General features: G+C 44.9%; 1 protein-coding gene across 1 annotated transcript in view; it reads left to right on the top strand.

The window, feature by feature from the left end:
• The window catches only part of CPD (carboxypeptidase D), a 37,970-nt gene extending 16,592 nt beyond the window's left edge, over positions 1–21,378 (top strand). The window contains exons 4-21 of the mRNA XM_088657572.1: positions 586–755; positions 1,529–1,890; positions 4,879–5,070; positions 5,827–5,994; positions 8,311–8,420; positions 9,375–9,477; positions 10,125–10,267; positions 10,985–11,154; positions 12,763–13,074; positions 13,351–13,546; positions 14,432–14,567; positions 14,868–15,008; positions 15,314–15,409; positions 15,493–15,557; positions 15,694–15,825; positions 16,878–17,063; positions 18,371–18,470; positions 18,861–21,378. Of these exons, the coding sequence (XP_088513698.1) occupies positions 586–755; positions 1,529–1,890; positions 4,879–5,070; positions 5,827–5,994; positions 8,311–8,420; positions 9,375–9,477; positions 10,125–10,267; positions 10,985–11,154; positions 12,763–13,074; positions 13,351–13,546; positions 14,432–14,567; positions 14,868–15,008; positions 15,314–15,409; positions 15,493–15,557; positions 15,694–15,825; positions 16,878–17,063; positions 18,371–18,470; positions 18,861–19,087 (3,009 nt within the window). The 3' untranslated portion in view covers positions 19,088–21,378. The remainder of the gene's footprint in view (positions 1–585; positions 756–1,528; positions 1,891–4,878; positions 5,071–5,826; positions 5,995–8,310; positions 8,421–9,374; positions 9,478–10,124; positions 10,268–10,984; positions 11,155–12,762; positions 13,075–13,350; positions 13,547–14,431; positions 14,568–14,867; positions 15,009–15,313; positions 15,410–15,492; positions 15,558–15,693; positions 15,826–16,877; positions 17,064–18,370; positions 18,471–18,860) is intronic.
• Positions 21,379–25,180: the final 3,802 nt, after the last annotated feature.

The raw sequence follows: 25,180 nt of genomic DNA, 5'->3' as shown, positions 1-25,180 counted from the left end.
CCATCTGCAGTTGCCTTTTGCAAGCCTGATAAAAAGAGCACAAGTTGTCTTTTGCTGCTGTTTTACAGAATTCTGTCACAGGATTGAATGACACTCTCTGTTCTATTATATTGGAAGACTATGGGGGACAAATGCAGCCTCTTTTCCCCCTACACATAAAGGAATGGGAAATGCAAGCATAGTTACACTAATCTGCAGCAGCATCTCACATTTCAGAAAGATCTAAATGCTGATAGCAGATACTCCTTTTTGTCTTGACTACTGAATATTCTGTAACTCAGATAATAAAAAGTGATTCAGAAAAGTATAAATGCACTTTCAAGTAACACACAAATATGCCAGTCTCCAATTCTGTTTGTGCATTGAAGGTGCAGTTTTTATATCTTGGTGGAAAAGGCTGTATTATGTGTGCCATTGTTTGCCTATTAATTTAATAGCACTATGTACCTTTCATAGTGAACTCTAAACATGAAATGAGAAGTTTTATAGAGTAAAAAAACCAACAACCGTGGTGATGAGCAAAGAATCGTATTGCTCTTCATGATGTGCCTGTCTTTTGATCTATTTCATGTTTAATCTGTGCAGGTTCACATTGGAATCAAAGGGTTTGTGAGGGATTTGGTGACTGGGGCTGGCTTGGAAAATGCAACTATTGCTGTGGCTGGGATTGATCACAACATCACAACTGACTGGTTTGGTGACTATCACAGACTGCTGGTGCCTGGGACCTACAACATCACAGCTGCTGTCATGGGGTAAAGTCTCTGATGCAGCCAAAGACACTGTGCTGCTGTCTCTTGCTCTTGGCAAGGCCACTCCTAGTTGGAAGCTCCTTCCCTGAAACAGTAGAAACCATTCTTGCTGCCTTGTCTCGAATCACCCTGAACCATTTGCTCATATTGCTTTATGCAAACAGAAGCAAGAGGCAGGACAAGTCCAAGGGCAAGGAAGGGCTCCTTGAGTTCCCATGAGATTTAAGCACTCTTCCTGTGCTTTGCTAAAGTCTTTGTAGATAAGGACCTGTATAGTGACAAGCCTTTTTGGCTCAGCAAACAGAATTGGGCTTTGACATGGGGACCATGGGATTGGATGCAGAAATTAAGTAGAAAGTGATCTTTCAGCTACAGTTTTCCGTCTGTGAAATGGGAATAATAATGAAGATGAAGTGGACTTTATATAAAAAACCACGTTTTACAAAGTATTGAATGACAACCATTCTGTTCATATTTACCCAAGTGTTAGTTCCACTGTATCCAGTGGGACTCTCTTCATAGCAGGTGTGTGCAGATACAGCCTGAATGTTGTAATACATCTTCCTCCAGGTGCTGATGGCCTTGATTTCTGAACTGAAAGGTTTTTCCTGGGTGGGGTTCCTCAGGGTTATTTTCAGGAAGTTTCTAATCTTCATGCTGTCTGATCATAATCAGAGTTTTAGTTAGTCCTTATTTCATATCTTCCTAGGTAAGGCCAAGCAGATTGAATTTGAAGCTGAAAGAAAGTTCTTGTATCCGTTTCTCTTTTTTTGCAGTTACCTGCCTGTCACCAAAGTGAATGTAGAAGTCAAGGAAGGGAATGCAACTGTTGTGGACTTCTCCTTGCAACCTTCAATAGCAGTGCCGGCCTCTGACCCAACATATGTGCCACTAGCCACCACAGAGTCTGTTACCAACACCACCAACACCACTGATGCAAATAGGACAACTTCCTTCCACCAAGCGATCCAACCAGAGGAATTCCGCCATCATCATTTCCCTGACATGGAGATCTTCCTGAGGAAATATGCCACCGAGTACCCAAATATTGCTCGCCTCTACTCAGTTGGCAAGTCGGTGAAGCAGCTGGAATTGTATGTCATGGAAATATCTGACAACCCAGGCATCCACGAAGCAGGTAGTTAATTTAGCCTATGGCTCTTTTGCTTCTATGAATGTGCTTCAATAGAAACTTTGGAGCAAAAAAGATGTCATTGTTTTTGATAATGTTCCAATGGTGCAGGCACTAGAGCACCGCAGAGGGAGCACTGAGACTCCAGTCTCTGAAGGTATAAGAGAAATCATTTAGCTGAGCTGGGTTTGTGTACAGCTGGCTGAAGCTGCCTTGTTACTGTGGCTGCTCCTATCCAGATAGCATTCTGCAGATAGCATCTCTAAATATGTAGTGCTTTCTTCCAGTGAGCTCAGCAGAATATGAGGGTTACCTGCCTTATCCTGAGTCAAGCCATTGGTCCACCTAATTCTGTGTTATCTACACTCACTGACTGTGGCTCTCCAGGGTTTCAGGCAAGGAGCCTTTTCCAGCCCGACCTGGGGGTGCAATTGTGGATTGAACTGGGGACTTTCTGCTTGCAAAAAAGAGCCTCTTAGTATCAGGTACCTTGTGCTGGGCTCCACAGGAAGCTGTTGTTGCTTCAGATATCTTTTGTACTTCCTATTCCCTTTTTATCTTGAAACTTCAGGAGATCTCACTCTCTGTCTCTCTCTCTGTCTCTCTCTGTCTCTCTCTCTGTCTCTCTCTCTGTCTCTCTCTCTGTCTCTCTCTCTCTCTCTCTCTCCAGTGCAGTACTGAAAGGGTTAATTGCAAGTGGGGAAATTAGCCTCATTAAACTAGTCAACTGCCAGCTACTGGTTCTCTTTCTGCCTTTATTAGATTTTGGAGATAGGGTATCAAATTTTTTATTGTCAAGTCCTAATTCTCTGGAACATGTTATGCAAGTCAGAACTTGTCAGGAAGCTATTTTTCGTAATAAGAATTTGTAACAGAAACTTCAGTTTAGCAGAATTAAACAACGAAAGGGGAGGGGGGGTTGTAATTTAAAGACTGAGCTGGTTTTATAAATTGATTTTTTAATTATTCTCCAGCTTTAGATTTTATTGGGACTCCTTTGGGATGCTTGAGTTCTGTTTCCTAAATGCAAGTTCCATTATAACTTCTGTTGAATTATAACTAGCCCATTATTTTTGCTTAAATGATGGCTGCACTGGGTTTGATTATCCTGGTTATTTCAGAAATGATAGTCCAGAATTTCTTAGCATTTTAAGTGTATATGTTTGGGTAAGAATGTACAAGACGGTTCAAAAAATACGGTACATAGTTTATAAATTTGATGTATGTATTTTTTTAAAAGATAATTTCGGATAAAATCCAATGTTAGGCATACTTGGAGCAAACCCATTTAAATCAATGGACTTAAGTAACAAGACCATTATTTGTAATGGAGCTACTCTCAGCATGACTAACATTAGATATCCCCCCTTATGTTTTGGCCATTTGATATTTTCATGGCTTTTGACAGCCGTCTGTCTCCCCTCTCCATCATTGTGATAACGTTCTCATTGATTATTCAGTTACTGCGTTTTAAACTTTCACTTCCCCAAGAAAGATGTAAATTGTATCTGGATGGTGTGTTTGAATTTGACAATGATTCTCCTTGAGACTTTCCATTATTGTTATTGTTATCTTTTCCTTTTCAAAGAAAAGCAAATTATGACACATAGGAAGTAAGGATGCTTGCATCCATTTTGTTGGATTCCGTGTTGTGGCTTCAACTAATGAACTGTAGCGCCAAAGGAATTCCTCTACTGCCAAGGAAGGGGCTGGTTGAGGCTATATTATCACTTCCTTTTTTTGCTGCTTGCACATTTCCCCCTGTATGTGTGTGTTCACATTCCTTGAATCTGCAATACTTGAATAGTCCAGTAAATGTAAGATTGACCTTTAAAATTACTTGACTGTTGCAAAAAACACAATGCCCAGCTAAAGACATAATGGGTCATTTCTTCCCCAGTTGTTGGAAATGGCTGGAAAGTGAACAGTTGACTGACATGGTCATATCTTTGCTCCTGTGGGGTCAAAGTATGTCTCCTTTTTTTAAGTTAGCTTTTTAAACATTTTATAGGGCAATGTGTACATCTTACCAGCACAATAATAATAAAAACCACAAAAGGAAAACACAACCCTCTAACTTTTGTGAAGGGGTGACTAACTTGTGGTCTTCCAGATGGTGTTGGATTCCAAACTCCCATCAGCCCCAGTCAGCATTGCCAGTAGCCAAATACAGTACGGGGGAAGCCGTAGTTCATCCTATAAATATTCATTGCTATATCAGTATTAGCACCTATTGACATTAGCATCCATTGCCATAATCCTCCGGCACAGAATTGTGTCCAGCCTGATTCTTTGGGCAGAAGACATGACCAAGCATTGCATCTCCATGCCAACAATAAGGAACTTGAGATGTGCACACCCCAAGAAATGTGGGGCCACTCCAAATACTTTGACAATCTCTTGCACCCCAAGCAAATGCAGGACTAGATGCCATTCTCTGCCGTCTCACAGAAGGGGCTTCCCTGGAAGTGTGGGTGTTTGACTTACAGTGTCCCAAAGCTTATTTTGGATTGTGCAGCCCCTGATCCTTACCATTACACTGGCTGCTATTGGCATGAGGATGCCCTGCTTTGTGGTGTTCTGTGCTGTCTGCTGGTCACTTCCTGTCTGAAGCATGGCCCCACCAGGGAAGAGACCGCAGCAAAACACATGGGGCTTCTCAAGACTCTACAGGGGAGGTGGCCTGAGCCACTATTCCAAGTGGTCACCCTTATTCAGTCTGTTGTAAGGGCAGCCTGACAGTTGGGGATGAAGAAAGCCTGTTTTGCTCAAAGCTGGACATAGCAACTTTCAATATGTGGTTTCTTATGCTTGCCTGACTGTCTCAAATTATTTTGCAAGTATGTTAAGCATTTGTGGGTATCTTTTTGCTATTTTCACTAGAATAGAGTTCACCAGATGCAGTGCATCAGCCAGGTAGACAAACAACTAAGAGGTGGTTACTTAGATTAAACATGTTTCTCTCTGCCCTCCCTCACCACTGCTTTCCTCCAGCTGAACCAGAGTTCAAGTATATTGCAAATATGCATGGCAATGAGGTAGTAGGAAGAGAGCTTCTCCTTAATCTCATTGAGTACCTCTGCAAGAACTATGGCACAGATCCTGAAGTAACTGACTTGGTCCAAAACACTCGGATCCACATCATGCCATCCATGAACCCTGACGGCTACGAGAAAGCCCATGAAGGTAGCTGTGTGTTTCCATTTTGTGCTTTCCACCACTGGTGGCTTTAAGGGAAGGCAAAGGTATTCCTCCTGAGAGGCAACAGTTTTCATTTGTTTTCATTACCCAGCTTTTACCACAAGCTATGTAGAGGATCCCACTTCCTTGTTTTTTATTCTGCCATGCCAGAATGCCTGCCTTTGTTTTGTTCGTGGCATCTTATCTCCCCTAATCGGTCTTTTAAGGGCAACTTATTCCATTCATCTCCATTTTAGCAAGAGGACAGTTATTTGGCAAGGATCTGATGCAGGGATATTTCATCAGATCTTCTGGCATTTTAACAAGGTCCAGGAGAATTATTATTTCTGGAATGCCTAGAAAGACCAGGCATTTCACATAAAACAAAGCTAAGATGCTTTTCCTGCTTTCAAACATGCAATGTGCAAGGAAAGAAGAGTGGAAGGAAATGGCTCTTCTTGGTGGAGAGGTGGGTTTTTATCAGGCATTTAAATATATTGGCAGAGGCTGGAGGGTGATATCAGGTAGTACAGTAATAGGAGGCAGCAAGCAAGAACAGGTGGAGTGAGGGACTTGGAGGATGTAATCTTGGGTTTATGAAGAGCAAAGGAGCAGGAGACACAGATGGCCTGAATAGAACCCCAGAAGAACCCTGCAAAGTGGATCAGGCCAAAGGCCCATCTAGCCCAGCACCCTGATCTCATGTAGGCCAACCAGATGCCTCTTCTGAGAATCTCAACAGGCTTTGTTTTCTTTCCTTAGGAGACAGATTGGGGATTGTTGGCAGAAACAACAGCAACAACTATGACCTGAATCGGAATTTCCCTGATCAGTTCTTCCAGATCACAGACCCTCCACAGCCAGAGACATTAGCTGTCATGAGCTGGCTGAAGACATACCCATTTGTGCTTTCTGCAAACTTGCATGGAGGTAAGAGAATCCTGGTCTCGCATAGGTTGAAGGTAGGTTTGTGCTGCTGAGTACCCTGCAGGGAAAGCTTAAGTAAGCAGCTGTGGAGGTAAATTGGATCTCACTGTGCCTGTGGAAGCTCCATCCCAGGGATCCCCAAACTGCGGCCCTCCAGATGTTTTGGCCTACAACTCCCATGATCTCTAGCTAACAGGACCAGTGGTCAGGGAAGATGGGAATTGTAGTCCAAAACATCTGGAGGGCCGGAGTTTGGAGATGCCTGCTCCATCCCTTCTAAATGTTTTTCTCTGACCTCTGGGGTGATTGCAAGAAAATTTAGCAAGTGGCTGGAAGGACCTTGAGGAAACTACTTCAAGGTCTGGAACTGGATCTTGCCAGTGGGCCAGATAGCTATCTCCCCCATCTCCTATGTGGCCACCCACCTGTCAATCATCTGATGTCACAATGACTTTTATGCACCATGTGGGTCTCACAAGAGTGTTTTGCAAAAGCTCTCCACAAGCCCCTATTAACTTATACCCTTTTATCCTAAGGCCTTTTGGGTGTCTGTAAATAGAAACACTCTAGAAGGCTCAGCCCAACCTTGTTAGTTAGCCTTTTTTCAGGTTTTATTGCATTGCTAGTAGTTCCCTAGGCTATTTGGCTGCTATTGCTGTGACCCAAGATTGAAGTTGCATTTTGTCTGATGGCATTTTGCCGGGAAGTCTGTCCTTGCTCAATTTTTAAGTCACAACCGGCAGTAAAGTGCCATTTGCATTCAGTGTCACAGCTTCTCAGTAGCTGTTTCATTTCCTTGTCTTTTGCCATACTATGTGACAAGTGAGTGTGACTTGCTGTCTCTTAGACCAAGTGAATTCCAGTAAGTGGCCTCAGTGTTGCTACACAATCTTTATTGTTGCCTGTGTTTACTGAGCTTTGTCCTGTGGTTAATCCTTGAGACTAGGGACATAGCAGGCTGGCTTGTTGATAGATTGATTGGTTATTTAATTTCTATACCACTTAATATACTAAAAATCTAAGTGGTGTACAAAAAACTGAAGCAACAACAGACAACTTAAACCAAATACCGTGTTTCCCCTTTTTTAATACGTAGTCATAAAGTAAGCCATGGCAGGATTTTTAAGCATTTCTGAAATATAAGACATAACCCGAAAATAAGACATACCTTGTTGCTTTCCTTCAGAGCCTCGGAGAGGCTTGAGACCAGGTGGGAGGGAGTGCATGAATTGAGTGTGTCGCCAGGTGAGCCACACTGGGAGCCTCCCTGCTCTTCCCAGGACTTTTTTCCACTCGGGCCGAGCGCTCGGACGGGGAAACCCCTCGGCGTCGGGAGGCCTGCTGGCCCCTTCCATGCCGCCGGGGTGTCCTTCCGCGCCGCCAGAACTTTGTGGGCCGCATGGCCTGAGGCAGAGCAGCGGTGGGAGACCCACAGGCCCTCCCCCAACCAGCCAGCGGGACCCAGCATGCCAGCTGTGGCAGCAGCAGGAGGAGAAGGCCTGCCAGCGGCCTCGCCTCTTCCTGGCTCGGCCGAGGAGGCCTGCCGCCCCGCCGCCCGGAACCGGCTGCTGCAGCGCGGTGCACTTGGAGCACCCAGCAGCGCCGGGCAGAGCGCCCAGCAGCATCCCAAGCCAGCGGCCTGGCCCGGCTGAGGAGGCTGTAAGGTACCGTAATAAAAACCTAATAAAAAATTAAGACATCCCCTGAAAGTAAGACACCTTGTGTTTTTTGAGGGAAAAAGTTATAAGATGGTGTCTTAAAAAGGGGGAAACACGGTATTACAAAAATACACTGTTACATATAAAAATGTAACATTAATACAAAGTTACTAATGCATATAAATCAATATCAGTTCATTTTCCTTCTGACACACCCTTGCTCTCAGACTCCGGGTTCTCATCCAAGGTCCAAACAAAGTCTCAGCTCATGCACTAAAGTCTTACAATGAGACGGGTTCCTTTAAAGAGTGCACATCACCCTAGACCAGGCATCCCCAAACTCGGCACTCCAGCTGTTTTGGGACTACAATTCCCATCACCCCTGACCACTGGTCCTGTTAGCTAGGGATGATGGGAGTTGTAGTCCCAAAATAGCTGGAGGGCCGAGTTTGGGGGTGCCTGCCCTAGACTCTCACTTTAGATTTGCTTTTTATGAGCAGGTGGATAGTGCTGTCTCAGGCTGCCCACAGCTGTGTCTCATTCAGCTGCATTGTCCACACCCAGTTCCAGGTGCAGCAGGTTTGTTCTTTAGCACGTTGGCAAAGCAGCCACCTCGTAGAAAAAAACTGTTAGGTCCATATTTTCCTTTATTTTCTTTCAGGCTCTTTAGTGGTTAACTACCCCTATGATGACAACCAACAAGGAGTTGCGACATATAGTAGATCCCCTGATGATGCAGTCTTTCAGAAAATTGCACTTTCCTATGCCAAGGTAAATTATCTTCCAGGGTGTCCTTGAGAGATCCTGGAATCAGATTCTCGGAGCTTTCAGTTCTTAACATGGAAAGCTGTTTCATGGTGATATTCAAATACCGACACACTTCCTTCCTTCTGTAAACAGAGATGTTTTAGGTTGTATGTACAAGATCATGGCAGGAAGGTTAGCTCCCTGAAAGACATAGAGTAATGCTGTGACATGAGCCAAATAAGATGTCTGTTTCAGACGGCGGATAATGGCACGGTCTGTTGACTGAGCTACATCTCATATCATCGGCTTGTCCATTTGGGGGAAGTAAATTCTTTCCCTGATGGCTTTGGCCATAGCTCTTGCTTGATTTCTGTTCTCCTTCTCCCTCTTTGTCTTTTTCTTTCTCTCTTTCGTACGCTTGGCAGCAGCAAGTGTCTTGTGGATTGAGGTTTTAGAACCACTGGTCTGCAGTGGTTGGTGTCAAATTAAGACTGGGGTGTCTTTAGTTTAAATCTGCACTCAGCTATGATACTTACTGTGGGGCACATTCAGCTTAACCTACCTTGCAAAGTATTTGTGGAAAAAGGGGTGAGATTGTTTAAACATTGTATGCTGCCTCGGCTTCTTGAACAAAAACTAAAGTTACTACATTAATTGCTTAATCTACTCAAGTACACAAGTTTGTGAACAGAAGTTGAAAAATTGTCTAAATAAATAGTTTGGACTTGGATTTTGGGAGGCCTGAATTTAAGGGCTTATGTTTACCTACAGTGACACTCATAATCAGGTGCGTATTAATTGGTGCCATTATGTTTGAGCTGTCCATGTCTTCAAATGCAGCACAGTAACTGGGAAATAAAAGCACTTGGTTGTAGCCAGTTAGGTCTACTCTGGTAGGAGTTGGCTGGAAACAGCCCATTAACTCTGGCGCTGTCAGGAAATCCAATTTTCACAGGTGGCCATCCTTTGCTCTTCCAGGAGAATACACGGATGTTTGAGGGTCACCCCTGTGCGGACATGTATCCTAGCGAGTACTTCCCTCACGGCATCACCAATGGAGCTCAGTGGTATAATGTTCCAGGTAAAACCAAGGCACCGTTCATTCGGGAGTCTGCAAAACCAATCCTGTCTGCCATGGCTTGTGGCATCCCAATCCACTCTAGGTGGTTTTACATTCTAGAAGTGAAGAAAACCTTGCTTCTGACAAACAAGATTCAAATACAACAAGAATTATATTGAAATTCTTTTAGTCTAAGGAAATTGTACAATGGGCTGCATGCTCTTCAAATCCCCCCCAAAAAAGTTTAAAATAAGCTAACTTGCTATATCTACCTTACACATGGGCACAAGTGCTGCAGGTAGAATAACTTGTATGTTCTTCCTGACAGTTTTTCCCATCCCTTGCTTGCTCCTCTTACCTTGTGATTTTGCTTTATTTTTGCATCTTTTATATGAAGAGTCAAAAGCACACTCTTCATTAAAGAACAGTCCTGCTTGTCTTTGTGCAGGCCTCATGTTAAGCCTGGGCTGCCGTCCTTTGTACTAATGCATACCTGCTCAAAAGCAACGTTCCTTATTTGTTTCACATGCTCAGGTCATCATTCTGCAGTTGGAATTCCAGCTCTCAATTCATTAAGTGACAGATTTATTTGTGTGTATCATGCTACAAAGGTCTTTGCTAAGCAGAGGCATTTGATAGGGCTCTTCTGATAAATCATTGTTCTTCAGGTGGCATGCAGGACTGGAATTACTTAAACACCAATTGCTTTGAAGTGACCATTGAGTTGGGCTGCATCAAATATCCTCAGGCAGAGGAGTTGCCAAAATACTGGAAGCAGAATCACAGGTCTCTGCTGCAATTCATCAAGCAGGTGAGCTGGTGTGTTGTCTTCACAACTGTTTGCCTTTTGCTGCCTCAATCTCTTGTGCCATGAATTGTTGGAACAGGCATGACAGCATCTTTGTGTACTGCCACAATGAGAAGGCAAACTCTTTACAGAGTGCCCTGTTAAACAGTTCATTCGAGTATCAAATTTGGATAAATGAGTAATCGTAGAATGACATTCTGTGGCTTTTCTAGGAGATTCTTCTAAGACTGAGCACAAGCCCCTTCCAATAAAGGGGGTGTGGGTGGCCAGGGCTGAGCCTTTCTCCATTAAAAAATAAATACACCCATTTTCCAGTTAGTGTGTGCATATATGTTTTATAGCAGGCACTAAGCCTTAGGAATGGGGCAGCCTTTGAGGATGCCTGCATGAAAAAGATTTTTCCTTGAATTTCTTGTATTCTGAACTTCCAGAATAGGGCACCTTCTAAACCCAAGGGTGGGGAACCTTTTCTCCTGTTGCATCTGTGTGTATGTGTGGGTGCCTACCAGCAGTGGGCAGAGCCAGAGGTTGAGGGTGGGTACTCCATTCTCTTTTTTGCCACTCTTCTTCTCCATGTTTTGTCTTCCTTGCCCCTCTGCATGAAATGAAGCTGAGGCCATGTGTGAGCCTGAATGCCACAGGTTGTCCACCTCTGTTCTAAAGAAGAAATACAACATTGGCCAGGATTCATATTCATTCTCTCTCTCTCTCCCTGCCCAGGTCCACCAAGGCGTCAAAGGGTTTGTGTTGGATGCCACAGATGGACGGGGCATCTTAAATGCAACCATCAGTGTTGCGGACATTGATCACCCTGTCTCTACGTATAAGAGTGGAGACTATTGGCGCCTGTTGACCCAGGGAACATACAAAATTACAGCATCTGCACGAGGGTGAGTCTTTCAGCTTTGAATTTGGCATTTTTCCTCTTTCGCCTAAAGCAGAATGCTGCAGCCTGATTGCTGACAGGACTAAGGCATTATTGGCATATAACACCTTTGCTCGGAGATCTGCACTGGTTGCCGATTTGCTACCAGGCCAAATTCAAGGTGCTACTCTTAGGAGTTGGTCCATGAAAATATGTTATTGTCACAGTGGCCGGAGCAGGCTACTTCAGAGTAACGACGCTACACAGCTCTGCATTTTATTCTTTTATTGGTGCTGCGTATTTACAGTGCTGAAGTCATTGCTATTTACACGGAGCGATGTGGTCATTCGGGTTCAGAACCTCCGAATGGCTTTTGGCGCGTCTTTCTCCAACACAAAAGCTTTGGCAGACCCATCCTCTTTCCTCTCCTCTTTCTGCGTAATTCCGGAGTTGGGGGGATGGGTCTCCCCCCCTTATTTGCCCCTTCCTGTCCCACCTGGGACCCTGGCTCCACTACCTTGCCTGAGCCTCGGACACGACTTCCTGCTTCCCCACTGGAATCGGAACTCTCTCTGCTTTCCCCTGTGCTCGGGGATGGGCTTGAACTCAGGAGGGGAGGGACTTCGCGATATCCCCTGTCCCTCACAGTTATGTTGGAAGAAAGTGACTTGGGTTGTAAAAGGAAGGATTTACTTTTTAACTTGGAATTGGGGGCTTTCTCCTAAATAGACTGTGAGCCTGTAGGATAAAATGTTCTCTATATGACATGGTGTTGGAACTCACCCTGAGACCGTATGGTGTGAAAACAGAAATAAATACTCTGGGGTCAATAACTGCTATTGCTGTTGATTAAGCTGCTGGGCCAGTGGCTCTTTTCAGCGAACACTATTTAATATTGCTACTCCCTTTATGAGCTTGCTTGGCAGTCACTGAGTTAGAGCCAGTAGCACCATCTGTTGGCCAAGAAGCAAAGCGTATGTTCACTTCCTGGGCATGCCCTAAAAACCCTGAAGAAGTATCTGAAGAAGTGTGCATGCACACAAAAGCTCATACCAATGACAAACTTAGTTGGTCTCTAAGGTGCTACTGGAAGGAATTGTTTTTTATTTTGTTTCGACGCCATCAGACCAACACGGCTACCTACCTGTAACTAAAAACCCTGGTTTAAGAAACCAGGAAGATGCCCATTCTGTATGCTGGAGCCCAGAGCTCCTTTGCAGTCAATTTGTTCTTCTTCTTGCCTGAACTGCTGAACAAACCCAGATTCATCACTTAACCCCAGAGCTTCCTGTTGTGGGTGAACCCAGAGACTGTTGTTAATGGCTTCCATACAGTCCATGATATGAACCCAACTTTAAACCATGATACGCGGCTATAGCATTCTGTCCACTGGATCTGTGGTTGGAATCAACAGCCTGGCATGTGCCTGTTTCTTCTTGCACAGACATTCCTTAAAGATTCCTAACATATATCTGTTATGCTGAAGTTTAATAACATAATATTTATTACTTTTCTCAGTAATCAATATAAAATAACAACAGCCTACATCCTATTGCCACAAGCAGCCAGAATGTTCAGTTTTATTGTATGTAAATTTCAAATTCTCCCCCTACCACCTCTTTTTTTTTGAAAGGTATAATTCAGAAACTAAGACAGTGAAAGTTGGAGGTAAAGGTGCAGTGCAGGTCAACTTTACTTTGACCCGAAAAGACTCCAAAGTAGAGGAGGGGACAGTACCAGATATAAATATGGTTGGCCTCAATGGCACAGTCACCAAAGAGTTTGAGACCCTGATTAAAGACCTCTCAGCAGAGAATGGCTTGGAGCGCCTCCTGCTTTCGTCATCGGCAGATGTCCAGCCTCATCGCTACCGTTCCTACAATGAACTCTCCGAGTCTCTTAGAGGCCTCAACTTGAACTACCGGAAGATCACAAATCTCTCTAGGTAGGTGGAACTCCTGGGCTATGGGTAATTCTGTTTGTTCTGGAGAAGTCACAGCTTTGCTATAATAATGAGTTATTATTTATTCTGCTTTTGTGAAACATAGAGGGGGCGACAATCTATGCAGGGATCTTAGGCTCCTGAAAAATCCTGTTTTTGCAGCCTCTGGCTTTTGCACGCATCAACCACAAAGGCTCAAGCTGTTCTTTCCATTAAAAAGCTAACCAGCTGCACTTCTCTTTCTTTCCTTGTTTGTTTGTTTGTTTGTTTGTTTCTCAGCTTGGGCCAAAGTGTTGAGTTTCGTCATATCTGGTCCCTGGAAATCTCCAACAAACCCAAAGAATCTGAGCCAGAGGAGCCAAAGATCCGTTTTGTGGCTGGCATCCATGGCAACGCCCCTGTTGGCACAGAGCTGCTCTTGGCCTTGGCAGAGTTCCTCTGCATGAACTACAAAAAGAACCTGGCCATTACCAAGGTAGGCTGTTGCATGTCTGTCAGCATGCAGAAGAGCTGGGCCTATTAGCTTCAGGGTGTCCCTTTTGGGCACCCTGTGGACTATTAGAGGGGGATGTGGCTTAACAGAGAAGGACTCTCAGGTTGGGTGAGGGAACCTATGGCGCTTTAGGTGTTGCTGAACAGTGGTGATGGGAGCTGCAGTTCTGCAACATCCAGAGGCCCAAGGATCCCCACCCCTGCCTCAGGAGATCCAAAGTGATGCCGAGTGTAAAGGCTGCTGAGACGGATTTGTCAGCCTCAGGTGGGAAAGACGTGGCTTTAATGTGGTATATTGAAGCTAAGAGTACAACACCACGAGACTTCTATAAACCTGACCAATAATAATAATAATAATTTATTATTTATACCCCGCCCATCTGGCTGGGTTTCCCCAGCCACTCTGGGCAGCTTCCAACAAAATAATAAAATACAGTAATCCATCAAACATTAAGAGCTTCCCTAAACAGGGCTGCCTTCAGACCAAGGGATAGCCGTGAGAGCATTTGAAGTGGTCCCAGTGCCATTCAAGCAGTGACAGCCACCTATGGGAGGGGCAAACACTGCTTTCATTTCACTTTTGGAAATTCCTCAACTTCTCCTCAGTTCTTCTCCCAGACTGTCAAACTGCTGAGAGTTGTGGGATGTGGAATAATGGTGGAGGGCCTCCTCCTATGCGCTGCACTTGCCGCTTCTCCAGTAGAGGCAGTTCTGTGCAAAACAGCCTTGGCTGCTCCTTCCCACCCTAGTTCTGCCATTTATCCAAGGAAAAGCCAACTTCCCTCTTTCTTCACACCCACTCCTTTTAGATGGATAGGGTCGACTGATGCTTGATGATTCTCCCTTACTGTTTCTGTGTTTTTTTTAGCTGATTGACAATACAAGAATTGTCATCGTGCCATCCCTCAATCCAGATGGGCGAGAGATTGCTCAGGAGAGAGACTGCACTTCAAAGACTGGCCTGACCAACATTCATGGCAAAGATCTGGACACTGATTTCACAAGTAAAGCAGACATACACACACACCTCTTCCTGTGATAAATCCTTTCATCCTAACCTGGGGAGGGATGTCTAATTGGTTAAAGAGAACCCTGTTGTGGCACTGTACTAATTGCCTTTATCTACGCACTTTGATGGCTTGCCATTGAATGGAAATGTGAGTGAATGGTCAGGTGCTTCAGTGCTGTGGCAGCAGTCTTGGCAAAGCTTGTGTACTGTCTGGAGTCACCTGTTACTCGCCAGGTTGTTACTGAGTTGTTTGCTTGCCTCAAGTCTTGAGAACTTCTGTGTCTTACTCCATTAGGCAATTCCTCTGGGGCAAGAGAACCGGAAACCAAGGCCATCATGGACAACCTGATCCTGAAGCAAGACTTCAGTCTCTCTGTTAACTTGGACGGAGGATCTCTGCTTGTCACTTACCCCTATGACAAGCCTGTGCAGACAGGTAATGGTTGTGCCATCCTCTGAGTACTTTGGAAACAACATGTGGGATTATCTTCCCTCTTTTAAAGAGCATTCCCTGCTGCTTCTTGAGAGAGTAAACTAGACATGGAGAACCTGGAACGGGCATGGGGAACCTTTGACCATTCAGAAGTTGCTGAACTACAGCTCCCATCATCCCTGGCCGTTGAGCATGCTTGGCTTCTCATTGGCTATTATAATGACACCATGGCATTTGCTGTCTGCCTCGAGTACCACAGGCTGAATCACACACTTGTTGACTCTCTGACTTTTCTTTTCTTTTTATAGTGGAGAACAAAGAGACTCTGAGATATTTGGCATCTGTGTATGCAAACAACCATCCCACAATGCATTTGGGCCAGCCTAGCTGTCCAAACAAGTCAGGTATGTGACCAGGGTGCTCTGGACCTTTTGGGGCAGGCCTGTTTCTTACAAAGGGCTTCTGATTTTATGTCTCTCTCTTGCAGATGAGAATATTCCTGGAGGGGTGTTGCTTGGGGCTGAATGGAACAGTCACCTGGGAAGCATGAAGGTATTTCACAGTTGTACTACACTTTGGGGATCTTGTTTCTCTTAGCCAAATTAAACACAGTTGCCAGTGGTTGTGCTTTGGTCCAGTCCTGTCTCTTTCCTGCCACAAACCCTCTTTTTGCATTTGTTTTTCTCAGGATTTCAGTCTTTCCTACGGACACTGCCCAGAGATTACGGTATACACTGGCTGCTGTTACTTTCCCAGTGCGGGGCAGCTTCCTACCCTCTGGGCAGAGAATAAGAAAGCTCTTCTCAGCATGCTAGTGGAGGTGAGTTTGGACTTGAACACATTCAAGCTTTTGTTTGCAGTTGCTCAGAATGGGCTGGACACAATGTTAGATTTAAGGATGGAATTTCTTGTAGCTGTTTGCTGTTGGATATTCATTGTACACTGAATCGATATTTTAAAAATGTATACACATAAATCATTAAACAGTACAGAGCACTCATTAAAATGACTGTCTACTCAAGCAAATTTTAAACAACTGTCAGTGTTAAAGGCTTCAGGAAAAGCCTGAAAATCCAAAGTGAGGCTGCCAGCTGAATCTCTGCTAGAATTGTGTTCCCAAGCATGGGACCAGTGGCACCCAGTACCGACTTCCAACTGAGGCCAGGCAGACCTCGTATGATACAGAGGACAACTAACAGTTCTCCTCTGGGTGATATAGTGAGGACCCAGTAAAGGTGTAATGAGTGAGCTGGAATTTTGGACAAGGTTTATGCTGGATTTAAATCCCCCTTGGCTCTGAGGTTTGTTGGGTCTGCCACTCTGCCTGATAATGCATAGCGTTCTCAGTCATAAGCCTTGAGGGTAAGGCAGTGAGGAAGTGTAACACCAGGAACATACATTTTGGGTCTTGCTTAATTTTTGTGCGTATTTTGTTCTGTGGAGGTTTTCTTGCTTCAGGGATGGGGAATCCTTTTCAATCCAAGGGCCGCATTCCCTTCATGGTCAATCTTCTGGGAGCCACATGCCAGAGTCAAAAATGGATGAAGAAGCAGTTGCAACTCTTTCTTTTGTACAGTTGGCTATACATTCCAGCCTTGTAAAGGTTTCTACAATCCACCCACCTGTGGCAATCTCTCAGTCCAGGCAAGCAAGAGGGCAGCTAGGCAAAAGCATTTGCGGAGAGTGGGGAGCAGGACCAGGGAAGGGTGTGGCCTGCACAGTCCACATAGAGAGGCCTGGAGAGCCACATCTAGCCTGCAGACCAGAGGTTTCCCCACCTTTGTCTTACCCCATAGAGAAGAGAAGATTTGTTCCCTTACATAAAAGAACTTCTAGATGTACACCTCCTCAGATTCCTTCCTTTCCTTCCAGGTTCATAAAGGAGTCTATGGGTTTGTCCGAGACAGGCATGGACAGCCAGTGTTGAAAGCTCAAATTGTGCTCAACGAAGGGGTAAAAGTCTACACTAAGGAAGGTGGTTATTTCCATGTGCTGCTGGCTCCTGGCTACCATAAGATCCATGCTGTAGCGGAAGGCTATCAGCAGCAGCATGTCAAGGTACGGGAAAGGCACACCACAGCCTTGTTTCATGAGCCTGGTGGAAGAGGTGATTGAGGCAGCTTTGGCTTGAGTTGGGAAGAAATGCAGCATGAGCCCTGGAGCATTTCTTTGGAAGGTGGAAGGTGACCATCACACACAAACCTTCTGGGAATTGGGAGCCGGAGCTGTGTGACAGAAGGCAGATGAGAAGTCCTGGCTGTAAAGAGGAACTGAGAACAGTGGTGGTTTGGAAAGGGGGACGCTGTGTACTTTCAGAGGGTCAGAAGGGATTTGGGAGTTTGGACACCAAATAGTGCAGGAACTCATTGTGCCCAGGAACTCTTTGAGAGGAGTTGTCTCTCTTGTTGTGGACAAGGGGATCATGAGGAAAGGGGGTCTGCCACTGCAAGAGAAACATGAACTTACCTTTACATTGAAGGCAAGAATGTTACATGTGAACCTCTCAGAGGTTCCCACTCTACCCAAAATGTATCCCACCACACTCCAAGCACCTGGTAATTTGGCTTTCTAACCTATTTGAGTTTGACAACATTTGTGTGCTAGGGACTGGAACAGAGTCCCTTTTCTTCCCCAACCATTGTGCTTAAAATGTCCTTGCCCTCCCCACAAAACAGGAGTTCAGTGCAGACTTCTTCCTTATTCCACAAGAGAGAACATCTTGGGGTCCCAAGCCCCTGGCTGCTGGTACATTCGGAGGGGGGCGCGTTGGCTTCTTTTCCACCTTAACCCTGGACTTGTGCTTGCATCCCCACAATTGCGCGTTGATGACCCGTCACACGCGTGGCGTAAATAAGACACAAGGACACATGATTTTAGGTTAATGGGTAAATAAAGGCCACAACTTTATTGGTTATAGCATGTGAGTGGTATTGGCTTAGGTACTGGACGGGAACGCAACATGTGACTCCTCCCTACAGGTGTGGAGACACTTAAAGGTTAACGAACAGTGGGAGGAGCTTGTTGATGCAAATACAACTGGAAGCTTCACCTGACATCACCGGGGGTCGTGCCATGGCCCTAACCCAGGCACCCCCAAACTTCGGCCCTCCAGATGTTTTGGACTACAATTCCCATCTTCCCCAACCACTGGTCCTGTTAGCTAGGGATCATGGGAGCTGTAGGACAAAACATCTGGAGGGCCGCAGTTTGGGGATGCCTGCCCTAACCCAAATAGGGCATCATACAGGATCCACGACTGCCGGATACCCTTAACGGGATGCCCCTAGGAGGCGGGCCCCGCGCGCAATCCCTCCCCTCTGGAAGGGAGGAGAGTCCTTGCTGAAATGTGTACTGCTTTTTTCCAGGTCTTGGTTCGCCATGACATGGCTAGCTTTCTCCATGTGCAGTTTGACACGGACAACAAGATCTTTGGCCTTCCAAGGGAGTTGGTGGTTACGGTAGCAGGTGAGAGCCCACATTACTGTTCTCTCTTGTGTGTGGTGGGGGGAGGTGTCTGTGTCTGAATGTCTATTCAGGAGGCTAGAAAGTAAGACATTTCACCACTCTGGCTCTTTAAAGACTTGAGCCATTTTCTCCTCCTGTGTCCCCTGCATGCCTCATGGCTCTTGAATCAAGGATGACTTTGCTTGCTATGAAGAACAGCCTCATATAGTAATATGTGGGAGGTATTTTCTTACATAAACATGCAAAATGTAATGTGTGTAAATGTAACTTAGGTGCATGATAAACCCATGTAGTTACATGTGTCGTCTTCTGTTAAAGAAGCTTCTGCCCTTGTCCTGATGTTCATGTGTGGGTTGCGATTTCTCTCGCACACAACCCCCCTTTTTCCAGGCGCTACCATGACAGCTGTGATCCTGACAGCCTGCATCATCTGGTGTGTGTGTTCCATCAAGTCCAACCGGCACAAGGACGGCTTCCACCGCCTACGACAGCACCATGACGACTATGAGGACGAGATCCGCATGATGTCCACGGGCTCCAAGAAGTCCTTGCTGAGCCACGAGTTCCAGGATGAAACGGACACTGAGGAGGAGACACTCTACTCCAGCAAACACTGACCCACCCGGCAGCAGGGAAGTTCCCTGCAGAGACAGATCCTGCAACACTGAGCATTTCCTCCCTCAAGCGACAGGCCCAAAATGTGTGTCCTCCCAAACCTTTGCTCTTGGCTCATGCCAGTTCCTGGTTTATGCACAAGGAGGGCACCCCACCCCACCCCACTCTCCAGCTGGCTTCTCTTCTAGTCAGGAGTGCAACTGGAAGCCTGGTTGCTTACAAGCCCACTCCAGGGAGGGGAACGACCAAATGGTTTTGTGGCATTGCAAGCACTTTGGCAATGTTTTCCCTAAGCCCACCTGAGACTTTTCACTCCATGCAATTATCTATGAGAAATTCACTGTAGCTGCCAAGACGTTTGTCTAAACTACTGCTGCTCCAGGAAGTCTTTGGAACCTCTTATTCTCTTCTGCCTGGGGCAGTGTCAATTGGTGCAGGGTGTTAGGAAACTGGTCTTTGCTCACTACTTAGAGGAATTAAGCTCTTCCTTCTGTTAAGAATGACTTCAGGTTAGGTTATTTTGGCAGAAGCCTGGCTCATGGTTACCTTTGACTCCTAGCAAGAGAGGAGCGTTGTATCAAGATGCAAGAATCTCTGTCTCCAGTTGAGGCGACAGTTCTTTTGAAAAATAAAAAATGTGTTTTGGTTGAGTTCTCTAGCACTGATCCTGCTTCAAAAGTTCTGATATTCACTATTTGACAATGTAGACTAGCAAGAGTCTAATGCTAGCTAGATTGTGAGCCAGAATTCCTGGCTTGGATGCCAAATGGTCCTTCACAGCGCATTTTTTGGATTCAGGCAGCCTTTGTACAAGCAGCCAGACTAGTGGCTTTCGTGACCGTGTATCTGTAGTCTAGAAAAATAATTCCTCCTTGTAAACCTTATTAATATGCAATTGCTTTGAAAACTCACCAGGCTACTCCTAACCACAAAAAAGACTGGGGGGGGGCACCTCCTACTTGATCCTTCCTTTTTTGAGCACCAAGTCTGTAACTGCAAATCTGCTTTTCTGCTGAGATTAGATTTTGCAAAAAAAAAATGTTTCCATTTGCTGCTTCTCAAAGTATCTCCAAAAAGGAGAGAGAATGTTAGTGGGCCTGTTCTGAATGGGAGGCACTACAGTGGTTATTCCTCATGTTGCATGGTACAAGTCTAGTCTCTCCCCCCCCCCCCCCTTCAACCACTTGTTTGGAAATTTCATTTACGGACTTTGCATATAGCTGTTGCAAAGCTGACACACAATTACCACAAGCTTCGGGGAAGGGCTGCAACTCAGTGGTAGAGCACCCACTTTTCATATAGACAGTTCCAGATTCAATCTCCAACAGCATCTCCACATAGGGCTGGGGATGTTCCTCCTGCCTGAAACCCTGGAGAGGCACTGCCAGGCAGTGTTGGCAGTACTGATGGGCCAAATGGTCTGGGTTGATATAAGGCTGCCTCCTATTTTTCTGATGTTTTATGTTTCACTGTTTGGGCTAGAAAAATCTCTTAGAACAGGCGTGGCCAACTCCCAAGAGACTGTGATCTACTCACAGAGTTAAAAACTGGCTGTGATCTACCCCCTTTTTGGGGGTTCAGGTCAAGGTTGTTAAACTTTTTCTATGAAGGAAAGTCCTGGTTTTTTGGGTTCAGGTCAAAGTTGTTGAGCTTTTTAGGGAGGAGGAAAGCCCTGTTTTGGGGGGTTCAGGTCAAAGTTGTTGAGCTTTTTTTAGGGAGGAGGAAAGCCACATTTTGGGGGGATGCAGGGCAAAATGTTGAGCTTTTTTTAAGGGGAGCTAAAGTTGTTGAGCTGCTTTGAGGGGAGCCAGTGATCTACCACAGACGTCCAGCGATCTACTGGTAGATCACGATCTACCTGTTGGACGTGCCTGTCTTAGAAGGTAGACCAGCTCCCTCCTTGTACATGATGGATATGTGTGTGTCTTTTGTTTCCTTTTTAAACGTCACCATTTCTTAAGCCTTGTTAGCTTTATTTGGGGAAGGCATCAGGGTTAAAATCCAATCAGGTGCATGCTTGCTAGGGGGTCAAACCACGAAGCAGATGAATTGCAGCCGAATGAAGCTGGGCTGTTTTGAGGGTTGGGGAATGGAAAGGATCATGGTGATTTTTGCGTTGCTGCTGCCAGGCAAAACTGGACAGACACCACCCATTTGCAAGTATTTTTCTGCTGGGTGATGTCCTCTTGCCAATACGTATTTTTGTGTCATGGGCTCTTGCATTACCTGTGTAGGAAGATGCAACCTGTCACGGAGTTGGGCTAACAAAACTGACCAGTTTGTTTGTTTGTTTTTTAAAAGAAAGATAATGAAATCTGTGGGAGGTAAACAAGGCTCAGTCATTCATCCTTTGCTAGCTTTCTTATAGGAACTTGGCTAAATACTTCCACCTATACTGGCTCAGTTTGTTGTCAGAAATGCTTATAAGTCACCCTTGGCCAAACTAGTCCCCTTCACATGTTTTAGACTACAATACCCATCCGCCCTGGTCAGCTTGCCCAAAACCTATGGAGAGGACCAGCATGGCAAAGGCTTGTATAAGTGATCCACAAGGCCTAAACCAGATGCTTTTCTCAAACCCCTTAAAACTTGCCATGATTGGGAACACAGTGACTGGGATTGCCACACTTATTCTGTGGCTTACTGGTAAGTACACATACCATAATTATCTGAAACCCCATGTGAGATGATGCTTTGAGTATACCCTCTCTAACAGCTAGGGCTAGAAATATCCTCTGGCCTTTGTTCTCTGTCTGGATTTCCTCATTGTAAACCGCCTTGTGATCCTCGGATGAAGGCCGAAATTTAAAGAAATTAAATTTAAATTAAATTTAAATAAAGAAATTAAATTTAAAGAAATTTAATAAATAATAGTAATTGCATTCTGCCAAGGCACTCAAGGCTGTTTACAGTTGTAAAATATTAAACTGAGTAATATACAAGACAGCCTCTTAGGCAGACTGATGTTCCCTTCAGGATTTGATGGTAATATGCTCCCTGGCCTGGGATTCCTTAACTTCTGTTTCCCTCCTCCTTAAGAAACTTAAGGGAACATGAACCCTGGGATCCCCAACATGGTGCCTGTGGGCTCAGACACGTACACACCTCTTTGCACCCACAAAGGTCTCCTCCACCTCCCATTTTTATCCCTTTTAAAAAGTTGAGGTGGTTTGGGGTCTTGCCTGCTTTTCTGTTTGGTGGGGGGGGGGTATGTTTTGGCCTCTTTAGGAAATGCAGTGACCAGCCTTGCCAGCCTTATTCCATGAAATGGGTATTGTGTGGTGCCCACAACAGTTTTTTTTGTTTTAATTCCACATGTGCCCCCCCCGGGCTTCAAAAGGTTGAAGACGTGAGTTAACACTGTCCCTCTCATATCAGCCAGGATTGGATTCTATGAAATCAAGTTCCTAAGTCCATTAACAACCTTCCTACCTGTTTTATCCATCCCAAAATGCTGTTACAAGAGTATTGAATGCTATCCTAATCATCTTCTGCCTTAACTGATGTTTGGCTTTTAATATATAATCTTCTGAAGTACGAATTATTGAGTGTGGATTCCAGATATCCTTGTTGCCACATTATGGGTCTTGGGTTGGGCCTTCCTAACACATATTAAGAGGATTCTCTCCCTGCCATTCTTCCTCCTAAACGTCCCAGTTGGCAATAAGGTGGTATTTGACCTCCTTGCAGAACTTGTTTGAAATGCAGAATCTCAATGTGGAGGCAAGTCTTGCCTTGATGATCACAGGTGACTGCATCTGTTTGGTAGCCATTATGCAAAGGTGCTTAAAGAGCAACAAAAGTGCATCCAGCTCTGTGTGACACCTTATGCCTTTGGAGGATCTGGTGTTTGCTTCTGTGGTGCAGAAGAGTGGTCTGCAACTGCTGCTGGTGTGTAACCCATCCCTATCTTAGTCCATGCACTGTTGTGCCTTCAAAAAGCAAAGTTTGAAATTAGGGGCTTGACTTGGGAATGCAAACCAGTGGGTGTGAATGGGGGGTGGGGTGGCTTGATGACTCTCCTGTGAGTGTGTGTTGGGTTTTTTAACATGTACACTGAGCTCTAATCTGTATAAAACTATTTTATGACGTCTCTTCTTCCTGTGTCTTATTTGCTTCACTGCTGGTTACATTCCTTGGTGTGTGGATCAGAGCTTATATGCAGGGGCATCTTTTTCTAGTTCATATGCAAAATACACACACAGCTGCCTCATTTGTTCCTGTCTATTTGCCATGGTGGGGGGGGGGCGGCGAGTTGTGGCCTTCCTGTTGTTGTCGGACTGCAACTCCCATCAGCCTGATCACTAGGCTGGTGGGAATTGGAGTCCACTCCTGCTCCAAAACCTTCTTTCAGTCTCACTTTACTCTTTCCCAAAGGGCTGTTCCTAACGTCCATTATGGTGCCAAGAGGCACATTTTAGAATTCTCCCTTGAAATAACATGGAAAGTGCAATGCTCACCTGTTCAAGTTGCTGGGAGCTGTTTTTTCTTTTTTCTTTTTCAAGCCCTCAGTATTTATGTTCCATTCCTGCCCTCTTTGCACACTGATCCCCAGCACAGGTTCTATAAGAATATCCAACCATATTAAATACCCATCAAACAAAACTGAAGTCCTCAACATACAATACTTAGCTGCTCCTGTGGCAATAAATCAGTGGCCCTACCATCCCTCTCTATCAAAATTCTGGGCAAGGGTGGAGTTTTTAAAAATTCGCACCTAAAATTAAACATAGGGTGCTACTTCAACTTGAGAAGGGGAGGCACCACATACAAGTTTCCAGGTAGTATGAGTCCTGCTGTATTGTTTTTTTAAAAGGGTTATAGCTAGCGGTATTGTAACAGGGCAGCCCCTTCATGATAGGAATACATCATCTGAAACACCTTGTGGGACCACCAGCTTGTTGCAGCAGTAGCCCCTTGCACAGGCTTTAGGCGAGCTGAATATACAACGTCACCCTATTAAGATAAATAACTGGCCTGTCTGCTCCACCATTACATCTTTTGCGTGGCAGTGGCTCAGGCAGAGTGGGGATTTACACACTAAGAAAATTCCTTGAGGTCCTTTTGAAACGAAATTTGAAGATCAAACCTTCTGCAGGCGATGACTACTTGCCTGTGTTTAAAACAAAGTTTTCATACATTTCAATGCTGCAAAGGAGTAGACTTTCTCAGGGACAGCTATCACCAACCAGCTCCTACGTACAATATACAACAGACCCAGTTATATGCCCTGCACCAAGTAAACAGCTTCTTGCTATAAAGCCAAAACTGAATGACATTGGTTTTATGTTCAGAAGGGCCCAGCTTTAAACCACAACATCTTTCGGTCACTAGGATGCTCAGTTATCGGCAAGCAACAAACTTGGCATCTTAATGGGATGGATATCTTGTTTAGTTATGGTGCACCAACGTAGATAATCACAAAGGCCTTCGGTCTTTTAAAATTGCATTTAAACTAACTCCTCCAATAGGCAGTCTAATGCGATGCATCAACTTGGGATCAGTTTACCTCCAAGATTTCCTTACTCCACTTTGATTGGCAGAATTGGCACTACCACACCACGGGTGCCACATAAAATACCCCTCCTGCATTTGTAAGAACTCAATCGTTTAGCATGGCAGCACCTGCACTTTGGAGCTCCCAGCCCATTGAGAGCAAGCAGGTGCCTTCACTATTTTTGGTGCCTTGTTTAGACCTGCCTACCCAGATGCTTAGAAAGTTGAAGTAATTTTAATCTTTTAAAGTGTGGTTGTGAATTTTTCATGATTTCACTGTCTTTTATTTTGTAAACCTCTGAGGGTTTAAAAAAACCCAAAACCAACAACAATCAAGCAGTGTACTGTATAAATTTAACGAAATAAGTAAATAAATACAGTAGCGATGTAAGCTTTCGGGACAATGCAGAGCTGGATGGACCCAATGATCTGATTTGGTACGAGGTGGTTTCTTACATGATGCACCATGTTGAGTTCCTTGGGAGAAAGCTGGATTACGTATGTATAATAATAAATGAATGAATCAATTAATTGGGCTGCAATCATAACCTTATGGGAGCAAGACCCATTGAATTATTCAGCGAGAGCCAGTGCAGAGT

This window comes from Zootoca vivipara, chromosome 14, assembly GCF_965207765.1.
Source record: "Zootoca vivipara chromosome 14, rZooViv2.hap1.1, whole genome shotgun sequence".
In the NCBI taxonomy this organism is placed as follows: Eukaryota; Metazoa; Chordata; class Lepidosauria; order Squamata; family Lacertidae; genus Zootoca; species Zootoca vivipara.
Note: the sequence above shows the minus strand (reverse complement) of the source record. Positions and strands in the feature narration are given on the sequence as shown.